At 39.2% G+C, this 21,058-nt stretch overlaps 1 protein-coding gene across 1 annotated transcript in view; it reads right to left on the minus strand.

Moving 5' to 3' along the window:
• N4BP1 (NEDD4 binding protein 1) overlaps positions 1 to 21,058 on the minus strand; it is a 49,371-nt gene that overhangs the window by 18,763 nt on the left and 9,550 nt on the right. Inside the window, exon 2 of the mRNA XM_059903803.1 lies at positions 1,070 to 2,763. Within this exon, the coding sequence (XP_059759786.1) occupies positions 1,070 to 2,763 (1,694 nt within the window). The remainder of the gene's footprint in view (positions 1 to 1,069; positions 2,764 to 21,058) is intronic.

Consider the following 21,058-nt stretch of genomic DNA (forward strand, 5'->3'; position numbering starts at 1 on the left):
TATGGAGGGCTGAATGGTAAAGTTACTTTGCCTGGGCAGAGGGCCGGTGCCCCCTAACTCCACATCGTTAAAGGGCCAATTGTATTTCAACTACTTCATTCCATGTCCATCGTTAAAGGGCCAACTGTATTTCAATGACTTCATTCCATGTCCAGGTGCCCCTTTTCTTGAACTGCAGCTACTTAAATGCTAAACCTTGAAGACTTCTTCAAAATCAGTGGAGTGACTGGTTTTGAAAACCGGAGGGAGACCACCTAGCAGTTGTTGAAATGGCGCGATAAAGATGTCCTTTAGGACAGGGCAAAAGGCTGTAGCAAGTGAAACTCAGGAGGCCGAAACCCGCCTGATGTCAAACAGCTGGTCCACAGTGAGGTGGAGACTCTCTGACCCCCAAACTCTCCTTAGTCACTATATCAAACCTCCCCTTAGAGAACAAATCCAATCCCACACTGGAAGTATAAAATCAGAATCCTAAGAGGGTTCCAAGACAGGCTAAATAGAAACGATCATTTAACTCCTTTTACTAAAAACAAATATACAAACTTTTAGTAGGAGCAGAGGCCCATAAAGAAGCTCAAACTGAAGAATTTCCTTAGAAAGGAAATTGCTATCACTCTTATCAACGAAAGTATAACAGAAGTACATCACACCTATTATCCCTGCACATACATGGCTAAAGACCTGGCATGCTGTACATAAAAAGAAAAAATCTTTTTTGTCTTAAGCTTCATCCTCGTATTCAAAACCTAATGGTGTTCATGGCATTAAGAATCTAAGGATTTAAAAGTCTCTTTACTGCTTATTACTGGGAAATGTAATTTGAAAAGGCAAGTTTTCTATCATTCCTTGCTCTCAGAAATACAGGTTCAGCAGAGTGAAGAAAGTTTATACGATGCCAGAGGAGGGAATAACAAAACTTTCCCAATCAGCTGTTTTCTTCTTTCTTTTTGTCAGGTAAGGCTATAGGTCAACTACACAGACGCACAGGATAGTTCCTACAAACACATGCAATTCTGAGACATGGCTAAGAGGCCTATTGAAAACTATAATTTGAAGAGAATGGACTTACGTAATTGCAACATTGCTCCCATCTATAACAATGTGCTTCAAATCCGTTCTCCCTGGTTCATTTTTTAATTCCAGCTTGTAGGGTACTTTCAGAGTATCTCGGAATCTTTGAACCCCAGTAACTGAGGAATCGATATGCTCAGAAGGTCCTGCCAACCTTGCATCGGTAACTGAAGGTAACAGCTGGGGCAGCGGCACTGGTGGAGAAAGGGGTGGACAATTTGGTTTAGACTGAGGAGAGGTACAACACCTCGAGCGGTTTTCACAGGCAGACTTCATATTATTTGGAAGCAAGGGTTCTGCTTGCTGCTGCACACCATTTTCAGGAAAAACTGGAATTCTGGGCTGGTGACTTGAAGCTCCTCTTGAAACAAAATTGACAATTTCTTTGGGACTTGAAGGGGCTAGAGAGGGTAAAAGGCCATCAGTTTCAAGGTCTATATTACAAATGTAGTTCTGATTTGAACTCCAGATTTCTTGTTTCTGTTCTATTGGCACTGTTCTGAAAGCATTAATTTTGCAATTTGAGGTACATGGTTTCGATTCTACTTTGAATGGTAACTGAGAAAAATTTTCTACCATATTTTGCTGTGTGTGAGTCTGTGTTTTCTTTGGAGTGGAATCTGCTGTAAGCTCATTTATGCTGCCACAAACACCTTTATTTTTGGTTCTGTTGGTCTCTGGATACACAGTACCAGGTGGAAATTCTCTGTCTTCTTGGAATCTTTTATTTTCCTTTTCAATTTCCTCCAAGAGTAATAATGGTTCAGTAGATGGCCCATACTCCCTAATGACCTTTTCTACAATTTCTTGGGAATAGCCCATGGTTTTAAAAAAGTTTACAAGGATGTTGTATTCCATTTCCTCAGTAGTGTCTTTTACATCTGGACTTAAATTTTCGGCATCAGTAGAAGAATCAGATAGGTCAATGATTACACTTCCAGCTAATGTCTTACCATCATGTAAAAGCTCTCCCTCTTGAACATTTTCCAAAGAAAACTGTTTCTTGGTACGCCTTTCTTCAGAATCAGAAAACCTCCTCTTGTGACAAACTCTGTCTTTGGAAAGCGCCTCTTCATCTGGCATTACACCATTTATTGGAACAAAAAGTACATCTTGTGAACTAGAAAAGACTGTGTCCATTTGTTTTGTAAGCTCAGAAACAGGAGTCCCAGCTTTATTTCTTGCCTCTTCCTGCAAAACAATTTCATCTCTGGAAATATTCAGCCCTGTGGCAGCATTCTGTGTAAACTCTGTTTGTTTAGAATCTCTAATTTCAATTACATCATCATCTCCTGTTTCAAATAGATTCTCCTCACCTTGGGTGAGTGCCAAAAGTTCTTTTTTCAAGGAAGTGGGTAAAATCAACAAGTCCATTGTGTAACTGTCTGCACGAGCTTCAACAAATTGTTTAAATTCCCTTTTTACCTCTGATTCTTTTTGGCTGTTGGGTAGGTTCTCATTATTCTCGAAGAGCTTTACAAACTGCTGAATGTGACTCCTAGCCATGACCACAGCTTCGGCACTTCCTCTGATGCCAAGAAGACCAATGTCGAGAATGCAGAGATCGGCACAGGTGTCCTGAATCAAGCTCTTCAGAAACAGGCTCTGTGCCCCAACAAAAATGCAGTGCATGGCCTTGGGGTAACATTCTCTTTCTTCTAGTTCGGGTTCACAGATTCCTTTAATATATTCCTGTAAAGAGAAAATAAGAAATTAGATCAATTTACAAAAGCTCCTTACAGCACATTACTATGTTACACATGAAATTACAAATATCAAGCTGCACAAAAGTCAAAAGCATGTTAATATCCTTGGAAAAAATACCACGTTTTAACTGAAATATTTAAAATAACAGATATAAGTCACTTAATTGTTTTCAGAGGAACTAAAACTTTGCATCTAAGTCTAAAAAGTAGGTATTTGTAACATTTTCAATAGTGTGTCTTGCAATGTGATCTTAGGAGTTTGCCCAGCTGCACAGTGGATAATGACAAGACTGGATTTATTTATGTCTATAAAGAATAAACATCTTTGCTTGCTACTAGTCATTTATTACTACTATGACATAATTAAGAGAGAAGATAATCAAATCAAATGATTTACTCCAGAACAAACCTTGACTTTTGTTTTGCTACTATTGTTTCCAGATGAAACAGACTGATTTTTTTGAAGGCATTTAAAAACAAGATCAGTTTAACAAAAAAGTTCTTCTAGCTGGCTGGAACAATGTATATACCCTATATACTTTTACGTCTGTTTTCCAAGAAAGACCAGACTATTTATTTATTTATTTATTTATTTATTTATTATTATTATTTTTTTTTATTTATGGCTGTGTTGGGTCTTCGTTTCTGTGCGAGGGCTTTCTCTAGCTGCGACAAGCGGGGGCCACTCTTCATCGCGGTGCGCGGGCCTCTCACTGTCGCGGCCTCTCTTGTTGCGGAGCACAGGCTCCAGACGCGCAGGCTCAGCAGCTGTGGCTCACGGGCCTAGCCGCTCCGCGGCATGTGGGATCTTCCCAGACCAGGGCTCGAACCCGTGTCCCCTGCATTGGCAGGCGGACTCTCAACCACTGCGCTACCAGGGAAGCCCCTGGCTAGTCTTCTTGCACCCAAGAAATTTGTATGCACAGTGTCATGGGAACCTCCCCTGTGAAACCCTTGCTCCACCGTGACGCTGCTCATTGATAGCACAGCTGCTGGTGCAAACAATTGTCTTTCTGGCTTCTAGAAGTGGTTTGCTTTTATCTCACAGGGCTTGTGATCATTATGGCTCTCAGGGTTGGCCACCAAATGTGCACTGGGGCCCACCTTAGCAAGCATGTGAGGCCTGCTTGTTTGCCTTCACCTAATGGGACCAGACTATTTAAATGTAGATCTAAATATAAAGAACCATAGAATGCTGAAGAGTACTGCCTTTCTCAGATATAAAGCTACGGTTTCCAGTGAAATTTGGTGTTGAAAGAGGCCTGAAGGAGGTAAAAAAGGGAACTGGGTTCTTAAGCAATCAGGCTGCCACTGGAGGCTGAAGTGTGAATCAAATAAACGTGCAAAAAGCACTCAGACCAACAGTGGAGCATACTTGTTAATAACCTGGGCACTGGAGCCAGTTCCTAGGCTCAAATTCCAGCCATGCAACTGGTGACCTTGCTCAAGTTACCTAACCCTTCTGAGCCCAGTTTCTGCAACAGTGAGAGAGAGGCTAGTGCAATCTCAGGTGTTCTGAGGAAATTCAAAGAAATAATAAATGTAAAGTTCTGACAATAGTGTCTCACACGTGCTTACTAAATAATAAACACTGTTACTTCAAATTATCAGTGAGAGCTTTCTGGACAGACATCTGTAAGAAATGAGCCTGGCGATATCTGATCTATACGTTACACTAAAATCAGAATGGCGTTATCCAAAATGGTGCTATTTAGAAAAGTTCAACCTGTGCAACCGGTTACAATGAGGCTTTACAAACTTGCACCTACTATGTACACTTGCTGTTATAATGGCCACATGTCCTCCACTAGAATTTATATACAGGTGTGTACATATTCCTTGTTTACACATTTCAAACTACAAGATTCCTACAAGGAGATGAAACACCAGAAATACAAGGAAAACATCAAGGGGAAAAGCTCAACCCACGCAGTATAATAATGTTCAGTCATGAGTTCTTTACTCTCTTATGTTCTTTTGGATAAACGTGGAATATCTATGGGCTTGGCGGTATGAATGAACCTTTGTCAAGTAAGTGGCTTGCAAATATTTTCTCCTAATCTATAGTTTGTCTTTTCATCCTCTTTTGTGACAGAAAAAGTTTTTGATTTTTAAGGAAGCCCATTTATTGGTTTTTTCTTCACTAAGACTTAGGTCCCAAAGATTTCTCGTGTGTTAGCATCTAAAAGTTTTACATTTAAATCTATAATCCATTTTGAGTTCATTTTTGTTATCAAATGCGAGGCTTTGTTCGAGGTTCATTTTTTGCTTATGGATATCCAGTTGCTCTAGCATTCATCATTTCCTGAAAAGACTATCTTTTCTCTATTGAATTGCTTTTGCCAGTTTGTCAAAAATCAGTTGGCCAAACTTGTGTGGGTCTATATCTGGGTTTCCTATTCTGTCCCATCAACTTATGAATTTATCCCTTCACCAATACCATACAGTCTTGACTATTATAATTATCTAATGTCTTAAAATTGGACAATGACTGCTCCCACTTTATTCTTCTTTTAAAAATTATTTTTAGCTATTCTAGTTTCTTTGCCTTTCCAAATCAAATTTTAGCATAATCTTATTTAGCAATTATGTTAAACTTGCACATTGATTTGAGGACAAATGACATCTGCTGACTCTTCTGATGCATGAACATGGTATGTCTCTCCATTTCTCCAGATCTTTGCTTTCTTTCATCACTGTTTTATAGTTTTGAGCATACACATTTTGAGTCCTATACACGTTTTATGAGGTTTACACCCAAGTATTTCATTTTTTTGAGCAAATGAACATGGCACTGCATTTTAATTTTGGTTCCTATGTGTTCATTGTTAATAAATATAAATACAATTGATTTTTGTATATTGATCATATATCCTGTGACCCTGCTGATCGTATTTCTAATTCTAGGATTTTTTTCTTCTAGATACCCTGGGATTTTCTATGCAATTATGTCATTTCCTTTTGGTTTTTTTTCTGACCTATATGCCTTTTACTTTCTTGCCTTATTGTACTGGTAGAACTTCCAGCACTGTGCTGAAAAGCAGTGGTGAGAGCTGACATGCTTGCTTTTGTTCAGTCTTTGGAGAAAACATTCAATCTTTCACCATTAAGTTAAACTTTTTATAGATATTCTTTATCAAATTAAGGAAGTTACCCTATATTCCTACTTTTCTAGGAGCATAAACATGAAACATGAGCGTTGAAACTTGTTAAATGCCTTACTAAATCAATTGATGTCATCATGTTATGATTTCACTTCTTCAGCCTATTAGTATGATAGATTTCATTAACTGATTTTTCAATATTTAACCAGTCTTCTAGCCCTGGAATAATCACCACTTGGTCATGATGTATAATTTTTTTATACATTGATGGATTCTATTTGCTATATTTTGTACTGCCTTGTCTGGTTCTAGCATCGGGAAAATACTGATTACGAATGAATATAGGAGTGTTCTCTGCCCTTGTATTTTCTAGAAGACATTGTGCAGAATTGGTGTTAACTCTTTTAAAAACACTTTGTAGACTTCTCCAGTGAAACAGCTTGGCTCAGCGATTTCTTTTATGAGAATTTTTTTTTCTAATATTTATTTATTTGGCTGTGCCGAGTCTCAGTTGCAGCACATAGGGTCTTTACTGTCACACGCAGGAGCTTCATTGCGGCATGCGGGATCTAGTTTCCCCGACCAGGGATCTAACCCAGGCCCCCTGCATTGGGAGCGCAAAGTCTTAACCACTGGACCACCAGAGAAGTCCCTTTTATGAGAGTTTTATTTTTATTTTTTTTAACATCTTTATTGGAGTATAACTGCTTTACAATGTTGTGTTAGTTTCTGCTGTATAACAAAGTGAACCAGCTATATGTATACATATATCCCCATATCCCCTCCCTCTTGTGCCTCCCTCCCACCCTCCCTATCCCCCCCCCCCGCCCCCACATCTAGGTGGTCACAAAACACCGAGCTGATCTCCCTGTGCTATGCAGCTGCTTCCCACTAGCCATCTATTTTACATTTGGTAGTGTATATATCTCAGAGCTACTCTCTCACTTTGTCCCAGCTTACCCTTCCCCCTCCCCGTGTCCTCAAGTCCATTCCCTACGTCTGCGTCTTTATTCCTGTCCTGCCCCTAGGTTCTTCAGAAGCATTTTTTTTAAAGATTCCATATATATGTGTTAGCATACAGTATTTGTTGTTCTCTTTCTGACTTAGTTCACTCTGTATGACAGTCTCTCAGTCCATCCACCTCACTACAAATAACTCAATTTCATTTCTTTTTATGGCTAAGTAATATTCCATTGTATATATGTGCCACATCTTCTTTATCCATTCATCTGTTGATGGACACTTAGGTTGCTTCCAGGTCCTGGCTATTCTAAATAGTGCTGCAATGATCATTGTGGTACATGACTTTTTTTGAATTATGGTTTTCTCAGGGTATATGCCCAGTAGTGGGACTGCTGGGTCATATGGTACTTCTATTTTTAGTTTTTTAAGGACCCTCCATACTGTTCTCCAAAGTGGCTGTATTAATCTACATTACCCTCTCCAGCATTTATTGTTTGTAGATTTTTTGATGACGGCCATTCTGACCAGTGTGAGGTGATACCTCATTGTGGTTTTGATTTGCATTTCTCTAATGATTAGTGATGTTGAGCATCCTTCCATGTGTTTGTTGGCCATCTGTGTATCTTCTTTGAAGAAATGTCTATTTAGGTCTTCCACCCATTTTTGGATTGGGTTGTTTGTTTTTTTGATATTGAGGTGCATGAGCTGCTTGTATATTTTGGAGGTTAATCCTTTGTCAGTTGTTTCGTTTGCAAACATTTTCTCCCATTCTGAGGGTTGCCTTTTTGTCTTGTTTATGGTTTCCTTTGCTGTGCAAAAGCTTTTAAGTTTCATTAGGTCCCATTTGTTTATTTTTGTTTTTATTTCAATTTCTCTAGGAGGTGAGTCAAAAAGGATCTTGCTGTGATTTGAGAATTTTAAAATTATTAATTCAATTTCCCTAACGGCTGTAGGTCTATTCAAATTATCTATTTCATATTGGGTAAGTTATGGTAGTCTGCACTTTTTGAGGAACTGGCTAATTTCATCTAAGTTGTCAAATTTACGTGTGTAAAGTTGTAGGATTTCCTTATCTTTTTGATGTCTGCAGGGTCTGTAGCTGATATCCTGATTATTAGTAATTTATGTCTTCTTCAGTGTTGCTGAAGTTTGTCAATTTCACTGACTTTTTTTCCCTAAAGAACAAGCTTGTTGTTTCATCGAGTTTATTATTTCTGTATTTTCAACTTCACTGACCTCTGCTCTTTATTTCCTTTCTTTTGCTTACTTTGAGTTTATTTTACTCATCTTCTTCTAGTTCCTAGAGGTGAAAGCTTAGATTATTGATTTGAGACTTCTTTTTTAATGTAATATGTGTTATAAATTTCTCTTTCAGGCGACTTCCCTCGTGGCGCAATGGTTAGGAATCCGCCTGCCAGTGCAGGGGACACGAGTTCAATCCCTGGTCCGGGAAGATCCCACATGCCACGGAGCAACTTAGTCCGTGCGCCACAACTACTGAGCCTGCGCTCTAGAGCCCGCAAGCCACAACTACTGAGCCTGCATGCCACAACTACTGAAGCCCATGTGCCTAGAGCCCGTGCTCCGCAACAAAGAGAAGCCACCGCGATAAGAAGCCCACACACCAAAACGAACAGTAGCCCCTGCTCACCGCAACTAGAGAAAAGCCCATGCACAGCAACGAAGACCCAATGCAGCCAAAAATAAATAAATATATTTTAAAAATTTAAAAATATTTCTCTTTCAGCACTGCTTTAGCTACATCTCACAAATTTTGATATATATTATTTTCATTTTCCTTCAGCTCAATGTATTTTAAAATTTCTCTTCAAGTTATCTAATATTTAGAGGTCTGTTGTTGAGTTTCCAAGTATCTGGATATTTTCTTGTTATCTTCCTGTTACTGATTTCTAGTTTGATTCCTTTGTGGTCAGAGAACACACTCTGTATGATTTCAGTTCTTTTGAATTTGTTGAGATTTGTTTTATGCCCAGGTTATGATCTATCATGATATACATTCCGTGGGCATTGAAAAGAATGTGCATTCTGTTGTTGCTGGGCAGAGTGTTCTATAAACATCAATTAGAACCTGGTTGGTTGGTGGTGTTGAGTTCTCTTATATCCTTGCGGATTTTCTGTCTCATGATTCTATCAACTGTTGAGAGAAACATGTTGAAGCCTCCAACTACTACTGTAGATATGTCAATTTCTCCTTTCAGTTCTACCAGTTTTTGTTTTAACTATTTTGCAGCTCTATTATTAGGAATATACACATTTAGCAATGTTATGTCTTCTCAGTAAATAGACCCTCTCTTCACTCTGAAGGCTACTTTGTCTGACAGTAATATTGCCACTCCAGCTTCCTTTTGGTTAATGTTTACACAGTATATTTTCCCCTCCTTTTAATTTTAACTTACCTATATCATTATATTTGAAATAAGTCTCTTGAAGACACCACACAGTTTGGTTGTTTTTTAAATCCATTCTGATAATCTCTTTTAAATTGGTGTGTTTAGACTGTTTAATTTTAATGAAAGTATCAGTAAGTTTGGATTTAAGCTACCATTTGTTTTTCTGCCTGTTCCCTATTTTTAATTCCTTTTTTCCCTATCTGGCCTTCTTGTGCATTATGCAAACATTTTTTAGTATTACAATGTAATTTACTGCATTTTTTACTGTATCTCTTTATGTAGTTTTTAAAGTAGTCATGTGATCAATTACATACTTAATTTTCACAGTCCACTTAAAATCAAGAGTCTATCATTTCAATAGGAATGTATAAACCTTACCACCCATACTATTCATGTTTTTTATTTTCTATATCTTATGATGCTTTGACATCTTGGGAGGCCTTTCAGACCTGGGGAGAGACTTACCCGCCCAGCTAGCTAATTCCTAGGAGTTGCGGCCAGCCTGCTTAGAGCATGCGTTTCCAGTACAGTGCTGTGCCCCCACCCCTCCTCCTTATCTAATTCACAAATCAAGCCCTGTATCAAGCCAGGACCAGGTACCAAACAACTAAGGACAGCCCCTATGCCCCAAAGCCGGCAGGGATTATCCAAACTAGCCAATCCTAAACTGTTTACCCTACCCTGTTTACCCTGCTATGCCTCTCCCCTTACTCCTGCTTCTGCCTCCTGCCAAAAACCTGATGGCCCTGCAAGGTGAGGCATGCCCTCTTGTCTTGGGAAATGTTAAGTAATCAAAATCGTCTTTCAATGGCATTGACTTCTCCGTGCCATCACTCAGTCACCTCCATAACTTAAACTCCTATGGGTATAAGTTTTAGAACACCACCATCATATGGGTTCCTTTACCCTCAGTCTCTACCCTCCCTGCTCTCTCTTGTATGTTACAGCTATCTCATCAATTCCACATACATACATTTGAAATCCTATCAGATGATGTCATAAACTTTCAACCATTAGCTCACTTTAAAGAACTCAACAGGAGAAAGTAATCTATTGTATTTACCCAGATATAGTATATCATTTCTGTCTGAAGAACTTCCTTCAGCAATTCTTTTCCAGCAGGCTACTGGCAATGATTTTAGTGTTTTCTTCAACCGAGAATGCTTTATCATGCTTTATTTCACTTTCATTTCACTTGACAGAAAATTCTTGGTTAACAGTCCTTTTCTTTCACCGCTTAAATAATATTGTGTCACTTCTCTGGTCTCCATGGTTTCTGATGAGAAATCTGTACTCATTGTAGTTGCTGTTCCCTGAACTGTGTTTTTGTCTTGATGCTTTCATGATTTTTAATGTGTCTTCAGTTTTCAGCAGTGTGGTTATGACATGTTTGGTGTGGAATTCTTTGAGTTTATTATGCTTGAGTTCACAGCTTCTTGAATCATTATGTTTACATCTTCTGCCAAACTTGGGAAGTCTTCAGCTATTATTTCTCCAAATATTTTTTTTAGCACCACACTTTCTCCTCTACTCACCTTGTTCAGATTAAATAACTTCCATTGTTCTATCTTCAAGTTCATTGACTCCTCTGTCATCTCCATTTAAAAACTGAGTTCAGGGACTTCCCTGGTGGTCCAGTGGTAAACAATCCGCCTTCCAGTGCAGGGGATGCGGGTTCGAGCCCTCGTCAGGGAACTAAGATCCCACATGCCGCAGGGCAACTAAGCCCTCGCGCCACAACTACTAAGCTTGCACGCCTTAACTAGAGAGCCTGCATGCTGCAAACTACAGAGCCCACGCACAACTACAGAGCCCACACACCCTAGAGCCTGCACACCACAACTAGAGAAGAGAAAACTTGCACTCCACAACTAGAGAGAGAAGCCCGTGTGCCACAACGAAGAGCCCTCACGCTGCAACGAAAGACCCTGTGTGCTGCAACTAAGACCTGACGCAGCCAAAAATTAATTAATTAATCTTTAAAAAAATAAAAAAATAAAAACTGAGTTCATCCAGAGAGGTGTTATTTAGGTTATTGTAGTTTTCAGTTCTAACCTTTCCATTTGGTTCTTCTTTATGTCTTCTATTTCTTTGCTGAAACTTTCTATTTTTCTATTAGCTTTAAGAGTACTTGTGATTGCTTGTTGGAGCATTTTTATAATACATGTTTTAAATTCTTTGTTAAGTAATTCCAACACCTGTGTCATCTTGGCATTGGTGTCCACTGTTTTTTCTCATGAGATTTGATATTTTCCTCATTCTTCATATGCCAAGTAATTTTGTATTGTATCCATTTTGAATATTATGAGTTCTGTGTCTTGTTTAAACCCATGATGAATGTCAACATTTCTGTTCTAGCAGGTAATTGACCTAGCTAGATTCAGGCTGCAAGCTGTACCCAGTCTTCTGTGAGCTGTGGTCCCAATATCAGTTCAGTTTTTAAAGCCTCTGCAGTGCTATTTGTATCTGTCCCACATGTGCGATACCCAGTGGCCAATCTGGGACCTGGATGGTGGTTTTTCTATTGTTCTCCAAAGTCTTTGTTGTGCTGATAAGGAGTAGATCCATGCATGTGTGTAGCTTGGGGATGAACCTAGGAGATCACACACAACTTTTATGGAGTCATTTTCCTGAGCTCCTCCCTCTCTGCCATCTTTCTAGTGTTTTCTGGTTCCCTGGGCTCTTCTTTTCAGTCCTCCAGTCAGAAAGATGGGGCTTTGGTTACCCCACTTTGCCTTACACTTCTGCAACTGTGCCTGGTCCATCCAAAGGACAGCGAGGGAGAGAAAGCAATGAGACTGGCCCCATCCTCCTGGAACCACAACCCCACCAATCAGAGAGGAAGGTTCTCCTCCTTCAGAATTTTGGCTCCTGCAAGCTCCCACTGCCACCATCATGGGACTGTTTGGAAACTGGTGTGCAATGGAATGAAGAAAAACAAAAACGGATTTTCGCACAGTATTACATACTCCATTTTCTGCCCCTTGAGTTAAAACTAGAGGGCTTCTCCAGGTGCTCCTTTTGTGCCCTAGTGCCCATTTCCACTTCCAGATTAGGCTGTATTGAGTTCAGGCTGAGGGATAACAATGGAAAAAATGATAAACTCACCACTGGTTTGGTGGTACTGTGAATTCTGGTTTTCTTTCCCAATCTGCCTGCTACTGTTTACTTTTCAGAGTCCTTAAATAGCTGTTCCATGCATTCTGTCCAGGTTTTATCACTATATTCACGGGATTGGCAGGGTAGAGTCTATCTTACTCAGAACTGGAGCTGCTTCCTGCTGCCTGCTAATATGTAAATGATGCTGCCTATTTAGCGTAAGTAAGTGTATGGTTGAATTCACAGGAGTCAAATACTGCTGACTACTATGCAGCCACTGGATAAGAAAAAGTGGATTACATCCACTCAGTGGAATGCCAGCAACAGTGAGCCAGCCTGGAAAGAAGAGGTTTCTTCTCCAGATAACAGACTTCCAAAATAAAATATCCTCTCAAACAAGGGCTAATTCTCTAATTGATCCAAGGTAAAGGCCACTTATCAACAGATCCTGCCCAGACACAAGGCTTCCAACTGGCTTTTCAGATTTAGTATGAAACATTAAAAAAAAAACAACCCATGTCAGAAGAAAGTTTGGCAAATACGAAGACAGAAACCAATAAAGTAGAACACAAAATAGAGAAAAACTGGAGGCAAGTAGGCAATGCAGGGTAGAAAAGAAAACTTAAACAAAATTTTAATTACTGCTTTCAAACAGATATAAGATGATAATGAATTCATAAAACAGATATCAAAATGCTAAGAAAAAAAATAATCAGAATAAGAGCACTAGCAAATTACAAACATGATGGCCAAAACAGTCAATAGAAGAACCGAAAGACTAAGTGGAAGAAATCCCTCCAAAAGTATCAGAAAAAGAAAGAAATGAGAGAAAAGAAACTTTAAACGTCCATCTAGGATATCCTAAATCCAAATAACTGGCATTCCAAAAAGACAGAATGGCACTTAATAAAGAAATAACACAAATCATTTCCTGGAACTAAAATGCATAAGACCCCATGCATTAGTGAAAAAAGTTACATTAAGTCTTGTTTGGGAGCCAATGCACCCAGATCCCACCTTGAAAGGGTCCACAGAATATCCGAGCATGATTACTTTTTAAAGGCCCACCAGAGAAAAATCCTGTGGGCGGGGTGGGAATAGGGCACACATAAAAGAATGATAATCAGAATGTCAAATTCTCAGTAGCAAGTCTGGATGGTCGGGGAAAACAGGGTAGCAATGCATTCAAAATGCTAAGGGAAAATGATCTTCAATCTATAATTCTATAACAGCCACATTACATACCACATATAGAGCAGAATAAAGACATTTCTAGCATGCCAAAGGCTGAGAAAATTACTCCCATGGATTTTTTTCTTGAGAAACTATTTTAGGATGAAGGCCACCAAAAATATGAGAGATAAAGTAATTAGTAAATTCCATCCAAGAGTGGCAAATAGAAGTCCACAGATTTTAGCCATGCAGCAGATAAGCTGAGCAACCAGCTGACTGGAGGAGGGAAGAGGACTCCAGGGGTGTTCTCCCAGAAAAAGAGGCTTAAAGAATAGTTAAGATATAAAGGAATATTTATATCTTAAGATGTAAAGGAATATTTGTAAAATATTAGGGATGTTTAAAGCAAATTTCATAAGTAGGTGAGAAAAGGGCAGATAAAAATCCCAGGAAAAATTAAAAGCTATACCAGAAAGAGAACATAATGTAATATAATAAAGTACTTGGCCTTGCAACAAGTAGTATTTATATGTCATAATTATATAAACCTGTTTCTTGCTTTAACTAAAAAAAAACAAAAAACAAACAAACAAACAAAAAACTATGTTGGTGTCTTAGTCTGTGTGGGCTACTGTAACAAAATACCAGACTGGGTGGCTTATAAACAACAGATACTTCTTTCAGCTCTGGAGGCTCGAAGTCCAAAATCAGGGTGCCAGCACGGTCGGGTGAGGGCCCTCTTCCAGACTGCGGACCTCTTGTTGTGTCCTCACATGGTGGAAGGGGCAATGGAGCTCTCTCAAGCCTCTTTTCTAAGGGTATTAATCTCATCCATGGGGGTTCTGTCCTCATGATCTAATCACCCCCACAAAGGCCCCATTCTCCTAATACCATCACATTGGGCATGAGGATTTCAACATTCATTAATTTTGAGGAGACACAAATATTCAGACCATAGCAATTGAGAAAATGGGCCTAGTTTTTGCCTCATCATTTATCTTAAAGAAAGTGAATAATGCCTAATATTGATAAGAAATAGCAGTATATTATTTATAATTATTTAAGTAAACATCAGAACAAATAGCTAAAAACAATGAGAAGTAGTTACTTTCAGGAAGCTGGGGTGGGGTAGAAGCAAAGGGACTGCTATTCTTAATAATAACTCTCAGTAGTACTTGATTTGTTTTAACCATGTGCATATATTATTTCATTACATTCCCTACTTCCTAATTTTTTTTTTAAATTTATTTTTATTTATTTATTTTTGGCTGTGTTGGGTTTTCGTTGCTGCGCGCTGGCTTTCTCTAGTTGCAGTGTGCTGGCTTTCTCTAGTTGCAGTGAGCAGGGGCTACTCCTCGTTGCCATGCGCGGGCTTCTCACTGCGGTGGCTTCTCTTGTTGCGGAGCACGGGCTCTAGGTGCGCGGGCTTCAGCAGTTGTGGCGCACAGGCTTCAGCAGTTGTGGCTCACGGGCTCTAGAGTGCAGGCTCAGTAGTTGTGGCACATGGGCTTAGTTACTCCGCGGCATGTGGGATCTTCCCAGACCAAGGCCTGAACCCGTATCCCCTGCAATGGCAGGTGGATTCTTAACCTCTGCGCCACCAGGGAAGCCCCCCTACTTCCTAATTTTAATAAAAAAGTTTAAAAGTGGATGCATAACATGCTGTGATGCTGTATGACAAGATCATAGAGGGCCTCAGGAGAGCTCCTATTGTGTAAGCACTAGGAAGACTGGCAGAGAAATGCCCAATACAAGCACAGCTGTCTGACATTATCCCCCAAATAACCAAAACTATTAATGCAAGATTAACTGCATAGATTTGAGGAAGAGCTGTGCTAGGAGCTTGTTATAGCTTCACATATCCAAAACTCCTTTTTGTTTGTGTGTGTCCTAACAGGAATGAGTAATTATCCCTTGAGATTCAGATTCAATTTTTTCATTAACAATTTACTCTTGGGAAATTACTAATAGCAACAACTGATTTCTATACTCCAGTTTAGGAGTGAGCAATAAAGTATACAGGCATACAGTGTTACTGCATTCTAGATGTCTGGCCATCAGTCGTATTGGTAAGAAAGATTCTGTGGATCTAAGTAGTCATCATTTGCATTTGGCTGTATTTGGTACCTGAACATTTGAATGTTAGTCAAAAATTGTTTCCCCTCCATCCTGCAGCATTCATGTATTGTTTTACTTTACTCAGGATTTTAAGAAAAAAGCGGGGGAGAAGCATATAATATATACAACAGTAACTTCCCTTTCGTATGGCAAAATGAATTTCTGTTATTCTACATTCTACAAATTCAGCTCTTCTCAACTATGTAACAATTCACGAATCAGAAAGAAGCTCCTGGCAACCCCTGCCATTCAGAACATAGCTAAAACCAGAAAGGATCCAAGTGGCTATTCAAGAGTCTGCAGGTTTGACCTGGGGAAAGGGTTCTTGGCACCACTCTTCACTATCTACCACCTCCTATTTATGGGCACACACTTGAGGGACTTTATCAGCTTGTCTCCCAGATCACATATGGTTTGAAGCAGCTGAATGAAAGTATATAAGGAACAGCATAGGGTGCTACCTGCAGAGCACGCAACAGCAAATGATAATTGACAGCACAGGTGCAAAAATAAGGAAGACATAATGGTTAAAAAACATAGCAACTTGAGATCATCTATCATGAGTGTAGAACTGACACATTCTGGCAGCTGCCGGGAGCATAGCTGCACCCTGGCACAAATGTAACAGAAGATACTCAAGTCGACCACAAATCAAGGAGGAAGGAGAAACTACACAGGCAAGGAGGCTCTTAATACATTACAGATAGATTTCTAAAACTGTTCGGACCAGTAGTTCTCTACTTTGGCTGCACACTTCAGGATTCTAAAGATTTCCTGTAACTTAAGATACTCTTGCATAAATGGTGGTATATGTTATCTCTAAGAGAAAAGAAAGTAGGAGGATTAATATGATTTTTAGACTTTGACATACGAGTCCTACAGAACGTATATAAATTAGAAGCACCATAGTGCCTTAGATAAAACAAACTTTTAATATCGTTACCTACATATGTGTAACAGGTCCATTTTAACCTGTTAAGATAACATGTCTCTATCTGGTCACCTACATTAATAATATTGCTATAAAATTAAAATAACCATTTTAGTCATTTTTCCAGTGCATTTCCAACATTTGCTTTCTGTTCCATCTTCCTCCTCAAGCTTGTCTCCAAAATGCCGACCAAGCTCCTCCCCAGGAGGAGCGCCCTAACTGCTCCACAGGGACTTCCCTGCGTGCTCACTCTGAGTCTACTTCTGGAGACAGACCAGGGGCCACACTCTACCCTAGAGACCTCATCCCCATTACATCTGTAAATCTCTGAAATTCTACAGCTTCCAAAACTTTCAGCTCTCCTGAGCAATTTATCTTCACTCTTACCCAAATAATGTCTTCAGATCCCCAATCTCATTTCTGTCAATTTTCTCACTCTTAGTAAAAGATGTTATTTTACCAGAGCCTGGAGGCCAACAGATATGAATTCCTTTGACTGTCTCTCTGTTTTCATCTAAAAATTCTACCTTTCACAAATTCTTTCTCCTTCCTTCTGCTTCAAAGCCATGCCATTTTCCCAGACCCTGATTCATCACTCCCCCTTTACCCACCTACCCCTGCCCCTCTGTCTACAAACATGCATGAGTCTTCCTGATCCTACGGAACACTTCCTTCAGCCCAACTGCCTATGCATGGAACCACTCGGTCTTCTCATCTTCACACTTTTTGAAAAAGTAGCCTAAACCCCTTTCCCTGTCAACCCCTTGAAATCTGGATTCTGCCCCCATTCAAGCTGAAACCACTTTCCTGAATGACAACTAATGCCAAACCCAAAGGCCCTTTTCTCTGTACTCTCCTACTTGGGGTCTCTACTTACTTGGTAGGTAGCACGATATCTACCGTTGACCAACTTCTTGACAAGGTCTTTCCCCTTCACACTTCTGAGATACCACTAGCTGTCTTTTACTTCCTATCTTTCTGACTATCTTCCCAAATCCTTTGCTGCCTTTTCCTACTGTACATTAAATGTAGATATCCCGTGAGGTTCTGTCTTGGTCCTCTCCCTCAATTATACTCTAATAGGCTTTTCAAGTTCCAACCGTAACTTTTATTTCTCTGATGGTAACTCCAAATGTCCACCGCTAGCCTTTAATACTGTTAGGCTGCGGACTATCCCCTGGGCATTTCTACCTATCCCACAAGTGCCTCAAACTTTACAGGTCTGAATCAGAGCTCTCAGCTCTCCTCCACTCCATCTTTGGTCCAAGTTCCTTTCTATGAAACGTAGATGCCTAGATTCAAAGCTTTCTTTCCTCTTCCTTCACTTGCAATCCTTCACAAATCTAGTTGCATGTGAACACTACAACCAACACTAACCTCTTCTTTCTGTTGCCAGTCTTGTCTCACTCCACTGCCTTGTAACAGTATAAAAGCTATGCCTGAAAACACACCCTTCACTTCCTTACTCAAATACTTTCTAAAGCTCCTCACTGCAAAGGATTAATGTTCAAGATCCTCAGAATTATACTCAAAGTCTTTGTTGGTTTGGACTTCAGCATGTTTTCTTATTTTTGGAGCCTGATTTAACCCTTCCTTCAAGAATTGGCAAAAATGGGGTGGGAGGATGTTAATCTCTTTTCTACACACAACAGTATCTTATTATTTAAACAACAGCGTTTATCATAACTCTACTAGACAGTGTGGGTACTGGCCTTGGTTTTAACTAGAGGTGTTTCTGCTCGTCCTGGGGGCACTAGCAATGTCAGGACACAATTCTGGTTGTCACAACTGAAGAGGTACATTACAGCCCCCTACAACCAAAGTATTAGCTGACCAAAATATCAATAGTGCCACTGTTGAGAAAACCTGAATCAATCAATAAATGTCTAACAAATACATGTCAAAACAGGAATTAGGAAGTTTGGGAACACAGGCTGACATCCAGCCTAGTAGTATCAATGATGTGCGTAACATTGTTTAAGAGAGAGTGTGGCCAAATGACAAAAAAGCTGGGGAGGGTGTTCATTTTAATAGATTGCATAACATTAAGAAAAATTATCAAACACTTCTAAATATGGCAAAAGGATGGCCTCTCACTCACAACGGAGCACTCTCTTTCGCCCACCCAAAGATGATGTACTTCTCTGGGAAATGTACCTTTGTCTTACATACCATTTATTATTGATTAGGGCCTGGACTGTGATGTTACCTGTCAAAATGTAGATTTCTGTCCCGCAGAGATGCCAATTATCTCCATCTGGTAGAAACGATACCCCAATGGTTATAACTTCACTGCTTTGTAAGATATTAGCCAGTTTATATCTACAAGCAATTTTATTCCATCATTCCTTTTTTTTTTGGTGCAGATACTCAGAGCCTCAAATACTCAGATCCTCAAAAGCTCTTTGAAACACCTTTCCGTTCCTGTTGGTTCCCTCACTTATGAGATACCTGACTGTTTGAAAGTCATGTTTATAACTTTTAAAATAAATTTTCACTTTGGCAGTCTTGTAGGACCAATGGAGATGTCCAAGTGAGCTCACCTGCTTGGAGCTATTAAACTGAGTGGCCCAAGAAGGGTACCTCATTGGCTCTGGGAGCCCAAGCTTACCTAATTTTGGGTCCTAGAGTGAATCCCAAGCAGGAAGTGAATTTTACTAGTGCTGTTACCCTGTTGTTCTTTTCCCTTCTGATTTTGTGTTTTCACTTTATGGTTCTTCGCCACATGTCCGTTTCCACACTGCCTCAGGGACCAAGTGGCTACAGACTACCAGGTCAGTCTCACACATGAATCTAGTCTGCAGGAATCTGAGTTTTACAGTCTGACCATGTGGCAATCTGTCACCAGATAACAGGGATCCACTTTCTGTGGCACGAGAGACTACAGGAAAATCTGGTTTTAGTCTTTTCTGTTCTTCTGTTTGTGCAAGAACTTGTCTCAGGACTACTGACAGAAGAAGAGCCCTTATGAAATCTGGGCCAGTTTTGTGTTTTTGGATTAATTTCGACCTGTGGATACAATTAGGGAACCAAAGCTGAAAGCTCTCTGTGTGTTTGTCTCTATAAATGAGAAAAAGCCTTTACTTCTTCATGGTGTGAATGTGAAATATATTCCTATCTCCAGGGATTATTAATAAAGTAGATAATAAAGTTTCTTAAAGAATTTCTGTTCATATTGGTTTATAGAGAACAAGCTTTTACATAAATCTATATTTCTAGAACTCCTAGAAAATAAAGAAACTAAACATCCGAACTTATAATGTGTTAACTTTTTAAGGACAAAAGAGAAACAATGCAAAATGCACAGAAGCTGAAACTTCAAAGGCATCTGTATTTATAATCCAAATTCATGTAATAAAAATAATCCTTAGGGAATTCCCTGGCGGTCCAGTGGTTAGGAAGCAGCGCATTCACTGCCCAGGTTCAATCCCTGGTCCCCTGGTTGGGGAACTAAGATCCTGCAGGCCGCAAGACATGGCAAAAAAAAAAAAAAAAAAAAAAAAAAAATCCTTGGACAAATCAATCTGACTTGATAATTTTAATGCTAATTTAAAAATAGATGGCCTTTCTGTGATTTTATCAGTGCAGAGTACAATGCATCATAAGATTTTTTTAACTCAAGAGTTTTCTTTCATGAAGAGCCTGATTATGAAAAATAAAAATTTATATATTAAACTAAATTGAATTATAACACTGCTACATTTTTTTGATATCAGAAGTTATGTTGCTCAGTAGTTGTCAGCTTAAGCATTATTTCCAACATCCTTAGTTAACTTTAAGACCTTGGTTGGACCAACAGTAAATGGTTAACTAATGGACACTCTTTGGATACATGGCTAATTTCCAAGTGAGAGACGCCAAGCATAAACCCACTCATTACACATGTTTTCTTTTTAGTATAACCACAATGTCATTATTGCACCCAAGAAAATGAACAATAATTCCTTAGTATCATCTAATACCCAGTCTGTATTTAATGTCTTTTTCCAGTTGCTCTGTTCTAATTAATCTGATTTTTTTCCCACCATAATTACACAATTCTTGCCTTGCTTAGTATGTCACATATAGAATTAGTATGCACTCTTTTGTGTATGGCTTTTTTCACTTGGCATACTATTTTTGAGATTCATCCACATTACTTCATGTCTCAGTAATTTGTTCTTTTCTATTGCTATGTAGTATACCACTCTGAATGTCTTTTACACCTAAACTATCTTTGATGTTTCGCAAAGGTCCCCAGGCAATCAATCACAAAGATTTGTCTTTCACCTTATAAGGATGCTAAAACTATTAATTTCATTGGGTTACTCTGAATTTCTTAAATCGCAAACACTTATTAACTGTGTCAAATCAAAAGGGAAGCTTGGTCTACTTCTACTGAGTCTCTTTACTTTTCATGGCAATGTAGTTACTTGCACAGGATCATTAAGAATCTGTCCTCCCTTTTACTAGGACAAAATTAGACAAATTCATTGTGCACAC

Source organism: Balaenoptera ricei, chromosome 19 (genome assembly GCF_028023285.1).
Source record: "Balaenoptera ricei isolate mBalRic1 chromosome 19, mBalRic1.hap2, whole genome shotgun sequence".
Taxonomy (NCBI): Eukaryota; Metazoa; Chordata; class Mammalia; order Artiodactyla; family Balaenopteridae; genus Balaenoptera; species Balaenoptera ricei.